Source organism: Gossypium hirsutum, chromosome A12 (genome assembly GCF_007990345.1).
Source record: "Gossypium hirsutum isolate 1008001.06 chromosome A12, Gossypium_hirsutum_v2.1, whole genome shotgun sequence".
NCBI classification, from domain to species: Eukaryota; Viridiplantae; Streptophyta; class Magnoliopsida; order Malvales; family Malvaceae; genus Gossypium; species Gossypium hirsutum.
The window spans coordinates 97,401,429-97,418,359 of record NC_053435.1 but is presented as its reverse complement, the minus strand read 5'-3'; the positions used below and the strand labels follow the sequence as shown (position 1 = coordinate 97,418,359).

General features: G+C 29.6%; 1 protein-coding gene across 2 annotated transcripts; it reads left to right on the top strand.

Annotated features, from left to right (window-relative positions):
- Positions 1 to 10,813: 10,813 nt before the first annotated feature.
- On the top strand, positions 10,814 to 16,416 carry LOC121203443 (uncharacterized). Of its 2 annotated transcripts, XR_005906400.1 has the most exons (11): positions 10,830 to 11,152; positions 11,767 to 11,933; positions 12,010 to 12,074; positions 12,402 to 12,442; positions 12,641 to 12,729; positions 12,820 to 12,933; positions 13,041 to 13,118; positions 13,396 to 13,461; positions 14,029 to 14,109; positions 14,617 to 14,712; positions 16,089 to 16,149. XR_005906400.1 is itself a non-coding variant. In XM_041083201.1 (10 exons), the coding sequence occupies exons 1-10, from the start codon at positions 11,011 to 11,013 to the stop codon at positions 16,194 to 16,196; spliced, it is 951 nt and encodes a 316-aa protein (XP_040939135.1). In that variant the 5' UTR covers positions 10,814 to 11,010; the 3' UTR covers positions 16,197 to 16,416. The 2 variants fall into 2 exon arrangements, 1 of the variants encoding a protein (XP_040939135.1); XM_041083201.1 differs by lacking the exon at positions 14,617 to 14,712 and having other exon boundaries at positions 10,814 to 11,152; positions 16,089 to 16,416.
- Positions 16,417 to 16,931: the final 515 nt, after the last annotated feature.

Genomic DNA, 16,931 nt, shown 5'->3' with positions numbered 1-16,931 from the left:
TATATATAAAGTAAACTCAATCAAACAAGGAAAAGATAATAAATTCTTAAATATATAAATTTTTATTAAAACAGCTTTTCAGGAAAATATTTTAAGAAAATCTGCCAAACAATAGAAAATATTTTACACAGATTCATCCAAACACCAGAAAAGTAAATCATTTTCCATAAATCATTTTTCAAGAAATTATTTTCCAGAAATTATTTTCCAGAAAACATTTTACCTGCAAACAAACGGAGCCTTAATATTATCTCTTTTACGAATATATAAGAAATTATTTAATATATAAATTAAAAATACTAATTAACTAATCTAAACCTAAACCCCTAACTTTTATCCCCTAAACCCTAAATCATACAACATAACCCTTAAATCCATAACCCATAACCCATAACCCATAACCCCTAACACCTAAACCTTAAACCCCAACCCTTAAACCATAAACTGTAAACCATAATCCATAAACCCATAATCCATAATCTATAAACCTTAAAATAGTAACTCTTATATTTTAAACCCTAAATCATATACGTTAAGCCATAAATCTTAAACTATAATGATAATTAATTCAATATTTTAAAATTTATTAAGACTATATATCTCTTTTACTATTATATAAGAATTTATTTAATATATAAATTAAAAAACAATAAGTCATATACCCAAAAAACTTTAAAATTATTTTAAATAACAGTATTTTAATTTTTTTCATTTTTAACAAATATTTTTCTATAATAAAAATTCGAAACACAATTAACTTTATGATTAAAATAACAATTAATTTTTATATAGACTTTTAAATTAATTTTTATATAAACTTTTAATAAATATACGAGTTAAATAATATTTTCTCACATAGGAGTGTTAAATCTTAAAAAAGAAAAAGTAATTCTCTTAACATACTTTAACAAATTGAATACTAAACCACTTAATATGTAAAAGCTAAAATATGAGATAAGTATTTGTACTTTTCGTAAAATTAAAATTTAGTCATTATATTTCTATTCTTAAGAATTTAATTCCTCTATGTTTCAAATTTCTGAATTTAAGTTTAATTATTAAAATTACTTTTTTATTATTATTAAATTCATTAGGGATTTGGATGTCAAATTTGGGAATGGGTGATAATACTTTAGGGATTTAGGATGAGGAAGAAGGGGGAAATAGAACTAGGGAAAAATGGAGAAAATGTTAAGTGTATCAGGTGTGGGTAAAAAATATATAAGACAGATAAACGACGAAGTTTTCAACAAAATAATTTAACATTAGCGGCGTTTATAACCAAGCGCCGCTAAAAATGCACCTATTGCGTCATTTAGGGTTTTAAGGGTTATAGTTTAGTGTTTAGGGTTGTTAGGATTTAGGAGCTTACTATTTTAGGGGTTATAAAGCAGTGCTTATGATTTTTTGGGGTTTAAGATTTTAAGAGTTATATGACTTTTAGCGGCGTTTTACCAAAAGCGCCGCTACTGCTCTGTCTTTTAGCGGCGTTTTACCAAAAGCGACGCTAATGCTCTGTCTTTTAGTGGCGTTTTACCCAAAGCGCCGCTAATGCTCTGTCTTTTAGCGGCGTTTTGCCAAAAGCGCCGCTAAAGCTCTGTCTTTTAGCGGCGTTTTACCAAAAGCGCCGCTATTGCTCAGTTTTTAGCGGCGTTTTTGGTAAAACGCCGCTATTGCTCTATGTTTTACAATTTTTGCGGCGTTTTTTGATAAAACGCCGCTAAAAACGCCGCTAAAGCCCTATTTTCCTGTAGTGACAGTAGTTCCATAGTCACCATATGAATATTTAGTGAATACCGGTAGCTTATTGGGATTCAATTTAATTGATTTTAAAGAATAGTTTTAAAACACCATTTATGCAACCCGTATGTTGAGTTTATAGTTAATGTGTTTAATGTCTTAGATGTGATCTAGATTTAAGTTACACTAATTACATTATTATTAAAGTTTTACCCTCTTTTTATAATTCACCAAAAAAAACACCATTTACAAACCGTATTAATGTGGTGGAGCGTTGATTAATTTTTTGTAGTGGGGGCATTTCCTTTTAGACCAGCAAACCTTTTCAGATTAGTACCACTCTCTGACGCTTGATTCTTCCATTATGCTCGTATTTAATTTTTTTTTTTGAAATCAAGATGTGCATAGTTGGTAGAGGTCATTAATATTTTTGGTTGTGGTTATTTTTTAAAAAGGTAAACGGTTGACTATGAATTGTGCTTTGTTCTCATGGGTGAGAATCAAACTCTTAATCCCATGATTAAGGGATGAGGTGAGCAATCACCGAACCACACTTCATCGTTAAAAAATTAACCTTCCGTGTGTCAAATTATTTTTGGTAAACTACATTAGTAGTGATTCAACTATTGGTAAATTTCCTTTTTTTCCACTCAATTATGAAAAATTACAAAATGTCCACCCAACTATTCAATTTTGTCTTTTTTGGTCACTAGTTGGCTAATAGTGGCAGCTTTTAAAATTGGCATAATAACAATTTTAATCCTTAATATTTACACATTGTGTCAATTTAGTCTTAATTTTAAAAAAAATAATTAAACCCTCAAGGCTTACACATTGTATAATTTGGTCTTTTTTTACAAATTTGCTTTTCTTTGTGACATTGTCACCTAAAAATATTTAAAAATATATATTAACTAAATTTGATTGAAATTATATAAAAAATTGAAAAACCCAAAATGATTTTCACATATTCTTATTTTGAAATTAAACCATCATTGCCACAAAGAAAGTAGAACTGAAAAAAAAATAAAAAATAAAAAGAGAAATCAAATTACACAATGTGTAATGTTGAAGGTTAAATTTTTTTAGAAGTAAGATTAAATTGACATAATTTATAAATGTTGATGGTTAAAGTTGGTATATGCCAATTCTAAAAGTTGTCATTGTTAACTCGTTGGTGATCAAAAAAGATAAAATTAAATAGTTGGACAACTATTTTGTAACTTTTCATAGTTAAGTGACCAAGAAAGAAATTTACTACTAATTAAGTGACTATTTTGTAACTTTTCATAATTGGATGAGTAAAAAATTTATTTAGTAATAGTGGGTGGCTAGTTAAAATTTTTTGAGAGAGTGAATCAAATATTATTTTTTTATATGGGTATGTATATCGTATTTATCATAAAAATTAGGAATAATATGTTTATGATTATTTCTAAAAAGAAAATTGACTAAGGGAAAAAAAAGGGGTTTCTTTCACTATTTATTTTTGTGATTTGGTTCTTTTTATTTTTTATTTTTTAAAATTTTCTATTAATTTTACAATTTTAAAAAGCATTGTTGATTTTCTGGATTATTTGAAGTTAGTTTATCTTTTGTACGAAAATATAAAGGATGGCAAATTCTACTCGGATCATTCCACCATGTGAATTGATGTTGGTATTTACCATCCCTTTTTACCATGCGGTGGAATGAATATAGGTGGTGAATAGCATATACAATTTTAATTTAGAAATAAATATTTAATAAAGCCTTAAAATAACAAATAATATTTGATACATTGTTATTAGAGTTTTTAGATTCTATAAGTAAAGTCAAGAGTTGATAAGTGTCTTATGAGGGAATGATAAAATATTTTAAAAAATAAATGTTTAAAAAGAGAAACACCTGACAATTTTTTAAAATTGCTTGTGGAATAAAAAAACCCATTGCCAGTAAATCAAATATTAATCCTTAAAACAATGTCAACTACTCATCCGATAACTACAAGTGTATAATATTATTATTAAAGAATAATTACAACGAAATAAATATGTTAAGAAGTATTCTCATGATCGAGTCCATAAGAAAGTCTACAGCTAACTTCAACTAATTAACTTGACGCACTAACTGTTTTACTAAGAAAATGATTTGATACACCGACAATGGAATTTGTTAGACTCCATAAGTGGATTAAGGGTTTGACAAGTGTATTATAGGATATAGTAAAAAAATTTTAAAAAATTAATTACATAAAATAAATGTGACGACACTTGTCACACCCTCAACTCGTTTGTGGAATCTAAGAAACTCTATCGGCAATGTATCAAATAATTACCCTTTCACTAATATAAGTTAAAGGACAATACGGTAAGTAAATATGAAGCGTGCATAAAATAAATGCAATTAAAATAGGGAAGATATTTGGTATATTGCAGATGGAAATTTTAGACTCTACAAGTAGAGTTAGGGGTTGACAAATATTCTATAAGGATATAGTAAAATATTAAAAAATAAATATTTTAAAAAATAGACACATGACAATTTTTAAGGGTTGCTTATGAAATAAAAAAAATATGCTGCTAGTAAACTGAATACTAACCTATTAAAATAAATAAAACAATAAAAGACTACTTTAATTATTCAATTTCAATTCACGAATGTAGTGATTAGGGTTCATCTTCAATTAATGATATAATAATCTGTATCAAATTATTCCTAATCTAGAATCAATGGCACAAGTATGTCTCTAGATTAAGGCCAAATGCTTAAAAAGCATACTTGTCACTATCGCATATTTCCTAATGCCTCTGAGTGGTTTATTATAGTTACTAGCTTTGCACTTGGTTATTGTGGTTGTCAACTAGAGGTTGTTACCTAGAACTAATCTTGGGTAATCTTTGACTAGATGCTTGTGTAGTGGGTGGTTGGCTCTCAGCCCACTTTCCTCTAGAATTATCGTTAACATATCTATCACCTAGAATTAATGACATATGCTAGGAATGAGATTGGTTCAGTTCAATTTATTTTTTCGATTTTTTAACCGAACATGGGTATTCGGTTTTTCCATTTTTCAAACCAGTGGTCATAAGAAATCAATTATTACCCAACTATACTAAAAATCGGTTAGGTTCAGGTTTTAGATTTCTGTAATTATTTTTTAGCTAATGGCTTTTGGACTTTATTTAAAACAAGATTGTTTTTGGATTTGAACTATTCAATTTAATTTGATAAAATTATATTTGTTTCATATTTCTTACACTATTTGAGAATTTTAATTTTTTTAAGTATACATAAATCTCAATTAATATATTTATCTAAAAAATAATTTATAAAAACTATAATTATAAATGTTTATTAACAATCTAACTAAACATTTATTTAATCACTCTCAATCTTCACTAAACATAATTAAAATGTTAAATTATTTGTTTTTTATAACTCTTAATGTGTAATGACAAAAAAAAACACCCCAACTTGGAAATGTTAAATGATAACCAAAATTTTAGAAAAATTAACAACAATATAACAGAAAAAAGAACGACAAGGTACATAATAAGCCAACAAAAAAAAAGAAAAGAAAGAGATGATCACTTGAATTCTTGGAAGTTTTAACAACAATAATATGATTTTGTGAGAGACTAATATTGAAATTGTCACAACCTGATTTGGCGAACCGGTTCGGTTTGGGAGACTACGCCAGTGGAGACCACCTAAGTTGCAAGACTTAGATCGGATAAGGATGGTAACTTTGTGGCAGAGCACTACGAAGAACTTCGCCAACGTTGTGGAGTGCCAGCTTGAGCGATAACAAGGCTATAATTAGGACAAGGACCTTATTAGGCGGTCTTTCTTGCTAATAAGATCACCACTCGTGTTTTAGTATTGTTCCTTAATTAAGTACAATGACTTGTAGGACATGTTTAAGTCACCTGACATCTTAGTGGAGGTAACATGTCAATAATGACACTTGTAAATCCTTGTAGGATGTGATTAATTAGTGAAAGCGTGTGAGAATAAGTAATAATTGTAATAGGCCAATTTTGGCCTGGACTCGAAAAAATAATAACCGAATAAATAAAACCAAAGGATGCAATTAGTCGAAAACAAATTAAAAAGGGTCAAATTGAAAGACAATCATTAAATTAGGGCCAAATAAAAAAGATGAAGAAAGCCAAGGAGTTATCAAATTTTGTTGACTTGATAAAAAGCCAAAAATAGGAAGATATTATTTTATTTTTATTTTATTTAATTAGTTAGGCTATTTTTAGTAAACCTTGTGTATATAAATAGGGGTATTTTGTTCTTTGAAAAGAGGGGAATTACTTTGGTATTATTACTTCAATTTAGAATTGGATTATTCTCTCTTTTTTAATTTCCATTGGAATTGAATTATTTTCTTTTCTCTTTCAATTACATGGGAATTTTGTCTATTTCATTTCAATTTCTTTGTTTTTTCTAGATTCGTCTAATTGCTTTTAGCCCTTCCGTTTTTTTTTATTGTTTTTCAATTAAGTTTTTATTTTTTTTTGCCCTAAAATTTGTTTTGACTGCATTTTGGTCCTCCTTGAAGTTGTGCGTTTTGGAGGGTGGGGATTATTTCCTTTTTGGTCCCTCCTTTTTATTCGCACGTTCAAATTGGTCCATTTCCTTTTATTTATTTTTTATTTGCCCCAAAATTTTACTTTAAGGTTCAATTTAATCCTTTTTTTATTTTCTCTATTTTATTATCAAATTAACTAATTTAATATACTATTGCTATTATTATTATATTTCTATTTATATTTATTTTGTTATTCTAATACTATTATTATTTATCTATTTATATTTCTACTATTTTTATATTTCTATTTATTATATTTCTATTTCTATTTATATACTAATATTATTTTCATTATTATTTTTCTTATATATGTTTTTTTTACTCTTGTTATCAACATTCTATTTATTTATTTATTTTTTACATTTTTTTGCTATTATCTATTTTAACTTTTTATATAACGCTCATTTCAAATTTTTATACATTATTTACTTTAATATTTTCATATATTATGTATTTTAAACTTTTTTTGCACATTATATATTTTGAATTGTTTATATATTATTTTTGAAGAGTTTTATATATTATTTTATCTTGAATGGATATTAATCTTTTTTTAAATTATTTTATATACTTTAGATCGCTTTTATAATATCCATTTTAAATTTTTTTTATGTATTATTTGCTTAGAATTGTTTTATATTTTATTTTAGATTTTCTTACTTTGTATTTATTTGTTATTTGTGATTCATTATTATAACATTTTGTTTATGAATTATTACTTTGCGTTGTACATTATTATTCCATCGCATTTTATTCGCTTAAAAGGTCGTGTTTTAATATCGTTTAAGTTTTAAAATCATTTTATTCAAAAGTTTTCAAAATAATTCAATACTCGGTATTTGGCATCTTCGAGAAGATTGTGCCCTAACTGACTGGGTTCTAATTTTCCTCGTTGAATCTAATAACCGAGTACCTTTTTTCAATCAAAACGTATAAGTTTCAAATAAAAGCTTATTCTCAGGAATTCGAGGTGTTGTGTTCTAACTCACTAGATATGACATTTTGTATCTCGAGATAAGAATTTCTAAAAAATAAAGGCAATATTCTATGTTTTGAATTTTGAAAAATCGTGCTCTAACTTACTGGGTTCCGATTTTTCATTTGACCCAAATAATTGAATATCATTTTTAAACTTCACCCCATGAGTTTTAAAAATCAAACGATAAGCTTAGTTTCGAAAATGTGAAATGTCGTATCCTAACTCACTGGGTATGACATTTTATTTCTTCGAAATAAGAGGGTCTTAGCATCCAATTTAATTTATTCAAGTGTTCTTTTTTAAATAAAAGGATCGTATTCTAAAATCTTTTCAAATTTTCGACATTAAGACATTAGTTAATCAATTCGGTACCAATTTTGGACGTTACGAGGGTGCTAACCCTTCCTCGTGCCTAACTGACTCTTGAACCCTTTTTCTTGAATTTCGTAGACCCAAAATCATTGTTTTAATAAATCAAAATGTTTTATTAAAATGATCAATCTCAAGGTGATCCGATCACACCACGAAAAAAGATTGGTGGCAACTCCATTTTTGTTTTTAAGTTGACTTCTGTTTTTCAAATTAAAAATGATTTCGACAATGATTAGAGATAATTCTGATTGGTTGGCTGTGGGTTATTTATAAATAGGATAACGTGATAGTAGAGAGAAGATTTCTAATTCATCCTCTCCGTCAATCTTTGTTATCATCGAAGAAACTAGGAACTCACTTAAGAAAAGATTGGTAGGATTTCTTTGAATACGAGGTAGGAAGGAAACTCCTATCCAGTAATCATTTGCATGTATATAGATTCTTATTGTATACTAAGTTTTTGATTATTTTCGATGATTAAAGAAGTTGTTATTTAGCTAAAGTAACAGGAGAAGGTATCAGTGCTAAATAAAAAGAACCGGTAGAGTAGATAAAGCTCTGAGTAAAGTATTTTGGTGAGTTCCTCTGTACTTTGTGTTCGGTATCTGTGTTAGTTTGCTTACCTTTAAACTTCATATAGCCAAGTATGTGGCTTAGTTATTTGTTTAATTATTTTTGAAGTTCATGTTTGAGGAGTCTCATTCAAAGAGTCAGTGCATGTATGGTTAAACACAGTTAAACAGGCCTAGAAAACCTGGTATATATATATATAGTATGAGTACTCCTTCCTTGGTGCATAAGCTTCGTATCCAATTAGGTGTGAGGAGGTACAGGAGGGATGTTGTACAAGAAAATGCATTTTGCCTCCGGTATGGCACTTAGATGTAAGCCGTGATTGGTGAAAACCCAACCTTGTAGGAGAACACTTATGTGTTTATACAAGGAAAAGAGTTAGGAGGATATAGAAGTGCTGTTATTATATGGCTCAGACGAGCAGATTTGAAGATATAGGAAAATTTTTGTTCTTCGAGAACTAAGATCAGAAGCTAGCATAAGGAAGGGCTGCATAGAAAAAGGGTGCATGTGGTATTGCATGTTGCATGAAAGCATGAACAGTAAGTCTATCTATCAGAAATGGTAGTCCACACAAGTGGCGTGTTCGCGGAGCAGATGTGCCCATGATTGTCATATATGAGTATAGAAACCGGTGTTGTTCGCCAATAGGCTGAGTTGATTTGCGGTATCATCTGTAGGCCAGGGTAATGTATCCGCCAAATAGGGAGAACTAGTCAAGTTCTTTTGTTTTTAATGTCTGATAGTAATTAAGGTGAGATCGTTCTTCTTAGGAACTCACTAAGTTCTTACAAACTTACCCAATTTCTTCTTATTTTTAGGTTCTTAGGTTAAACGAGATGATCGAATGGATACAACCAGATTTGTGACGATTTGCGAGCCTTCTTAATTTCAGGAGTAACATGTATTTGTTGGGAGTATTAAGCCAATTGTTAGAAATTGCCAATTTAAAATTTTAATCTGTATTGAACGATATTTTGAAGACATTGAATATTGAATGGAAGCTTTGATGACCTAAGGCTATTTTGACTTATTAATGTTAATTAAGTGGCCACCAAAGGTTTATTTTGTGCATCCTTAATGCAACGAGTTTTTATTTAAATGACGCTTTCAATAAAAATGGTCTTGAACTAAGGGAATACCACTTTGATTAAAGGGGTACCCACCATAAAGATAATGTTCTTTTCTTTAAAGAAAAGTAAATAGGCGTGTTTTTCTAATCGGGTCAATTGACTCAGTCGACTGTTATTCTCTTAGTCAGTTGCTAAGAAAGTATAGGTTCTTGTTAATGCTAATTAGTAGTTGCAGCTACTAACTTTGCTGTATAAATACATAGCTCGTCTCATCTTGAGATATTAAAGCTGAATCAATAAAACAAGTAGACTACTTTTTGTATTCAGATTTTAGTTCATTCTTCTTTAGTTTAGTTTTTGTATTCTGGTTTTAATTCCTTCTTCTCTAGTTTAGTTTTCTTTCTGCAGGTTTGGTAAATTGTTTGATAATATATTGGGCTTATATGTTCAAGAAAAATATTAGGCTTTATTGGAATTTTTAATTAGTTTTTTTGGAGTTTTTGGTGTTTAATGGAATAAATTGAAATCGAACTAAATTGATGTGGTTTGATGACATCATCTAATTGAAACTAAACAAACTATAAAAAAAAACTTAAATCGAGTCAAACTGAATTTCTGATTCAACTTAATTTCTCTATTTGATTGGGTTTTTGGCTCAGCAAATTAAGAGCACTAAACCACAAGCATCTTTTGTAAATCAAGTTTTAACTCTCTTTCAATTACTAATTCATTAACATTCGGATCTTCCAATCGCATAAATAATCTAACTCGTTATAGGTTGCAAGTAATATAAAAAATATAATTTTTTAATAATTTAAAAATAAAAACTTAAAATAAAAAATATAATTTTTAGAAAATTCCTAATAACTTTTAAAAAACTGCAAAAGAAAATATATATTTTTGTTAAAAATTATGAAAATTTAAAATATAAAAAATTCTAAATGAAAGTTAGTCAACATTGGTCAATGCCTAATCAACACAAGTCAAAGTAAAATGAATATTTTTAAAATTTTTAAATATTCTTTTCCTATTTTTTTATTTTTGATTTAAAAATATTTTTTTAATTTTAATAAACATGAATGCCATGAGACACATTTTAATTGACTAAGGTGTCAGGGGCCATGTTTTGATTGACACAATATGTCAAATGGTTTTGGTAAACTGCGGTAAAGGTCATCCACTTATATTTATTTTAGTTACTCAACTATAAAAAATTACAAAATAATCACTTAATTATTAATAATTTTTCTTTTTTATCATCCCAACATGAAAAATTACAAAATAGTCACTTAACTATTTCATTTTTCCTTTTTGGTTTCCAGCTTGCTAACATAAAAATGAAAACACTCAAACATCCAAGATAGTTGGGTGACTAAAAAGATAAAATTAAATAATTGAGTGACGATTTTGTAACTTTTCATAATTAAATGACAAAAAAAATGACAAGTGCAATTTACCCATCAGTTTTTAACACAGTTACAAAATGATTGAACTGAATAACCAGAAAAGTTCGAGAAAAAAGAGAGTTTTAGGTAGGAAAATGAGAAAACATGTATAGTTTGGGGGCCAAAGTAAGCATTAAAATATTTTAACCGTCGGGTGGATGTCGGGGCAGGAAAAAATTGGCCTGTACCAAACGTCGACATTCGTAGCTTCTATTTTAAGGAAGACCTCGAAACAGAAGCAAAAGAATGGTGATGGGTAGAGTTAGAAATTGGTGGAGCCATTCCAAAACTGTAGCTGTTATATGGTTCTCTTCTCTTGCTTTGTTCTTCTTTCTCTTCCAATTGGCTCTCCGAAATTCCACTTCTCTTTCTTCCCTTCCTTCTTCAGGTACTCTTTCTTCTTCTATCAAATTTTCTTGGTAATTAAGGTTGAAAATATGATGAATTTTAAGATCTAATCGCATTTTAGCTTTAAAATAACAAACGAGAAGTTTAGTTGTTTATCATGATGTCCTAATTTTTCATATGAACTTTAAAATTGTCCTGGGTTTATGTTTTTTGTTGCTGGGATTTGATGAAGCTTCGCCTTTTCTTGCTAGGATTCCGGATTTTGAGTGTAAATGTTGTGTGTGTGTGTGTTTATTGATTTACAGTCTTCCCGTTTACTTAATATTGCTTTTATGATATGTATTTAAAGGTTGAACTCTTTTGGATGACTGTTTGAGCTACCTGACACCACTTAATTTTGATGGTTTTAGGTTTGAGATCCGTAGAACATAATGTTGCCATTTGTGAATTCGTGGTGTTAGTTCATCATGCTTGCCTTATTATTAAAAATTCTCATTTTGTAATATTCTTTTATCAAATTATTGATAAAAAATTAAATTGATAGCCCTTTTTTTTTTCTTTTCTTTTTTTTAAATCGGAGCTTTGCACAAATTCAGGCAAGCTTTGCATACTTGGACTTTAGTGTGTTAACTTTGTTAGGGATATTTTTATCAGAGTCTGCTATGGCAAATAGCAATCGAAGATCAACATTGTATGATAAAATGGAAAGGGATTTGGACCAGCATGGAGCAGCTTTTCTTAAACATGGTGAAACTTCTCAATCGCTGTCACTTTCAGATCTCTTTACTTTGAAAGATGGATTTGTAACACCTGTACTTAAGGTAATATATGAGTCAACCGAGCTATAATCAATCCTTCTGTACAAGCGGTTAATAATGGCTTTCCTTCTCATTTCAGGCAGCACATCCTCCTGTACGGGCCAACGTCTTGTATATGAGCACAGAATACTCAGTGCCCATCTCGTAAAATTTTGTTTTCATTGGAATGTTTTTTTCCATTTGTTGTTTTTATTAAATTTTTGACCTACTTGTTTCTTATCAGAATATTGACCCCAGAAGTAAAATGCCTGCACTAATTACTTTGATCTGATCTTAGTTAAGTGTGATTTCCCATCATGCTGTTTTAGCAAAATTTTTAAGAGTTGAAGCTGGCTTTATAATCTATAGGACTTCGAGATAATTAAAGGGGACTTCTATTTAATATTTCCATGTTATGCTAAGCCCTTTTTGTGGGTTGAGGGAGGGGTTAGCCCTTACATTATACTCTGATGCATGCTTTGTTTGTCACAGGAAGGCTGTAAAGCAAGTATTTGATCCATATTTTGACAAAGGTAATCTGTTGTAAAGAAGTATATTTTTGTGTTGCTGTTTCTTCCACATTTTTCTGTTATCTATTTAACTGATTTGATACTTCTTTTAATAACGAGAGTAGTTTAGATAAGTTATCATTTATTCCTTTAGTTAATTGATAACTTTTGCTTTTTCTGCATTTATTCTCATGTGTTCGCTTGCTTATATATTTTGGTTAGCGATCTGGTTTCAGAACTCAAGCTTGTACCATTTCAGTATGTTCCACGCATCGCATCATATTGCACCTGTTCCCGCCTCTGAAATTGAGGTAACTTGCCTGTTATAGCTATTTTGGTACCTCTTTTTTCTGCTTGTTAGATGTTGGGTTCGATTTTTGAAGCCTCTTTTCTTTTGTCAGATTGAAGCTGAAGCAGCTGCTGCTAAAGCTGTTGCAGAGGGGCTATGCCCTTTAGAAATCGTCTTAGACAGGGTAGTTTTAACTTCGACTGGTGTGCTTCTTGGCTGCTGGCAGGTTAGTCCTTCACTTGTAGTCTCCTGTTTCCTAAATGAGCTGTTGAAAAAGGGAAGAAAGGATTTTTATTCTTTTTAGTGCCAGATAACATTTTTATTTTTCTGTAGGTAATTTCTGGAACGGATCCCGTAAGCATTCGTGCTAAATTGAGAACAGCACTTCCACGAGCACCAGAGAAGCAACTTGTAAGATCCTTATGAAAAACTTAATTTTGACTAAACTAGTAATATTCAAATGGCAACATTGTGTCTTTCAAAAATAAAGAAGAAAGAAAGAAATGGCAACATTGCTAATATAAGGGCTATACTTTTTTATGGTAATATCTTGGCCTGTTAATTCTTATTTGATGGTTTTGGCATCATTTTTAGGATCTCTGTCTTGTTTGACAATAATAAGTATTTATGTGACTGTAAAGGAAATGTTTTTTATTTTAAAATGGAACGTTTTTGCTTACTTTTGCAGTATGATGAGGCTATTCTTCACACGTCTTTTGCAAGGCTTCTGAGTCACCCTAAAGCTTCACTCATGGTATTATTTTTAAGTTCTATCCAGTTACAGTAGTTTCCTTTTTATTCTTAATTTTTATGAAGTTACATGTATAGAAGTACATTAAGAGTAGTTACAATTAATGCCAATTATTACATCCATATAAGAAATTAACCAATGGACCAGCAAATAATTGGATAAATCCAACATAATGTTGGACTAAACCCACACATTGTGAGATGAATTTTCAATCACAAATTCATCTTCTTTGTTTCATCCCTTTCAATGTTCTTTTGAGTTCCCTAGGTCAACATGTATATTTTCATTCCTTTTTATATTGCCATGATGTTTGAACCATGAAATACTAGATAGTAGTTGCTGTTGTAATTTGAGAGAAGCCCATTTGCTGACTCAAGCATTGTAAGGTTTCCCTTGACTCTTGTACGAGTAAACTGCGACTTTTTGGCACTATGGCAAAAGTATGGCTGGCAAAGCTTGTTATATTAGTTTCCTTGTTTAGATCTAATGGTGAATTGAAGTTACAAGAGTTATGTGATTGGTTCAAGCTCATATTCTTACATATATGTATACAATGCATGTCTTATGCAGGACACTGATAGTACTTCAAATCCAATCAAACTTTTCCATAAGCTAGTCTCTCAACTAAACAATGAAATCCGTGGATTTAAGGCAAGTTGTTATACTTTGTATCATTACTTGGCATGCATTTTCACTGTCTGAATAGCTTCCTATGCGTGATCCTCATGCTTTGATTGGTCACTTTATTTTTAATCCGCCCATGCATGAAATCTCACATGTGCATGATCCCCATTTTTTGATTATTTACTTATTTTTAATCGGCCACCCCCTTCTCCTCTCTTTTAAATTTCTTGAAAATCATAATTTAACTCCAAGTCTTTTATTTTTATTTATTTCTATTCTTGGCCCCCGTAACATTTTTATAAGTTTTAAGTTGAAGCTTTTCGACTTTCCACTTAATTCTTGTGTGTTTTGTTATCCATAAAGAAGAAAAAAAAGAAAAGAGTATTATCAGTATTTCCTTGTATAAATGTTTTTTTTTCACTTTTCATAGAATTGTTTTTTCCTAAAATATCATACTTGATTTCTCTCATAACTTTTACAAAATTCGGTTTGTTTTCATGGTTTGCTTATTACTTTTGAATATTTTCTTATTAGTTATAACTTTCACAATGAGGAAATTGAAGCCAGATTCCTCTGTTGACAAAATCATATGCTAGCAATGGTGCCAAGCACTCCAACGCACCGATATATGTACTTTTTTTTTATTGAACCTTAACTTTTATTTTTTCCTTTTTTTTTGACTTTCCTGCAAGACTGTTTCTTTTATTTTGTATATTATTTTCAACTAACATAAATAACTAAAATCTGAACTACAAAAAGGAAAAGAAAGAACTCAACTTCAAATCTTGTCTTTGGCCCTATTGACAATTCATGCAACAATAGCATGATATTCTCACCTGAAAGTGATAAGATACAGTTTTGTTTTAGAAAAGGAATTTGCTGGTTGGGTGTGGTATTCTGGAACTGAAATTGAATCAAATACAGTTGATAACTAATCTACCCAAGTCAAAATCGGTTTGGATTGTTTCATTTTTTTTAAATTAAAAAAAGTTATATTTTTTATATAATGATTTTTAAGTTTTTTTTTTCTTCAGTAACTTAGATGTAAATTATTGATTTTCATATCATAAAAATTTAAATATATTGAAAGTAAAAATAAAATTCAGTTTGGCTTGAACTTGAATAGAAAATTTAACTGAACCAAATACTTCCAATCGTAACGCAAATCAGTTTCCATAAAAACTGTACTGAATACCATGGTTACTGCAGGTTTTCTGTTTTCTTGGTTTCTCTTGCTCATAATTGAGTTTTTACCTTAGTACCTGCTTGAAACATATATGTATTTTAATCTAATCGGATATCCTTTGTGATATTTAGAACTTTTGGTAGGAAAGTCATCTAATGATAACTAAAGATTGTTTAAAAGTTTTGGTAACAACTATACATGATAGAAACACGGAATGGTTTGGTTGTTTTTCCGCAATATGATGTAAATTTGTTTGCAAAAACTAGAATGACAATGTTAAATGGATCGGAGATGCATGCAAATGACTATAAACAAAGGCATATTTGTTGTGATGAAAATATTAGTATTCGGGATGGGAGTTTCTTGGTCCCTACTTTGTTGCTACCATTTTAACTGTCGTGAGGTGAGGTAATCCCTGTTTTTTAAAGAACATTTAATTTAAGTACATTGTATCATGTTCTATATCTAAGTTCTTTGATGTTGAACTGTGGAACTTGTAGAAAGCATGGCTCTGGGAAACTTTTGAGCTCATTTTGTGGAAGAACACCAAGAGAATGGCATCAAATTTGTCAATTCTTCCCCATCTTTTCTTAGTTAGCATGCAATTCTCGCATCATAGGAAGTACTTGAGCACTGGAACTTTTTGTTACATTGTCAAAGAACATGAACATCAAATATGTGAATCCTCTTGTACTAGGCATAGCATTAGTCCTACCGGCAAGGACATGGTTGAATGTGACTGCTTTGTTATCTATGTCAACTGTGTTTTTGTGCTCAATATATATAAAATATGATTGGTTGGTTTTGTGTTTGATGACAGGCAAAGGTAAAGGAGCTGTGGTATGTGGAGGAATATGATGTGTTGGCCCTTGCCTTAAATGGAAAAATGAAGGTGCGCAGGTTCCAAATGGGTTGCTCAAGAACCTGAAGTTCCAAATTCAGATGCAAATTTAAGCATATTTCAACTTCCATTTCTCCTACAGAGTTGATACAATAGCGTACAATTCATAGTTTTATTTTGGCCGGGATTAAAAATGTTAGATACCTTTCTACTACTCCAAACATGAATTTGGGATGTTATCAACGAGTTTGATTTTGATGTATTAATGGACTTCTTCTTATTTATTTAAAATATGACAGTTATTTTATGATATTGTCCCTTGATGGTGAATGAAACGATATATTCTTTTTCGTTTTACATTGTTAAGAATATTTATTCAAAAATGCTTTTTCTTTCTACTTCTACCAGTTTATGCTTTTATGATGTGAAATCTCATGAAAATTATGAGGTTTATATAATTCAAACTAAATAAAATGTCAATTATCAAAAAGAAATAAAATTTTGTGTTGATATGAAAATAATAAAATGTATTTACTTGAAAAGTCAACAGCTTTCGAATGTGAAAGTATTTCTTTTTAATCTTTAAAATTTGACTTACCAATTCTTAATGTGTTTGGAATTTTCATGAATTCCACCTTGCGATTTATTCTAGATTTAAAATTCTAACCTTATTTGGGTTTATTTAAAAATAGTTATTCTTTTTGGTACATTTAAAATAGATATTTAAATATTATTCACATGTGTTATTATAAAAATTCTCTTTTTTTCCTTCGAACTATTTGTTTATTATCTTTTGTTTTGCTCAGCGGTGGTGCCAGCTTC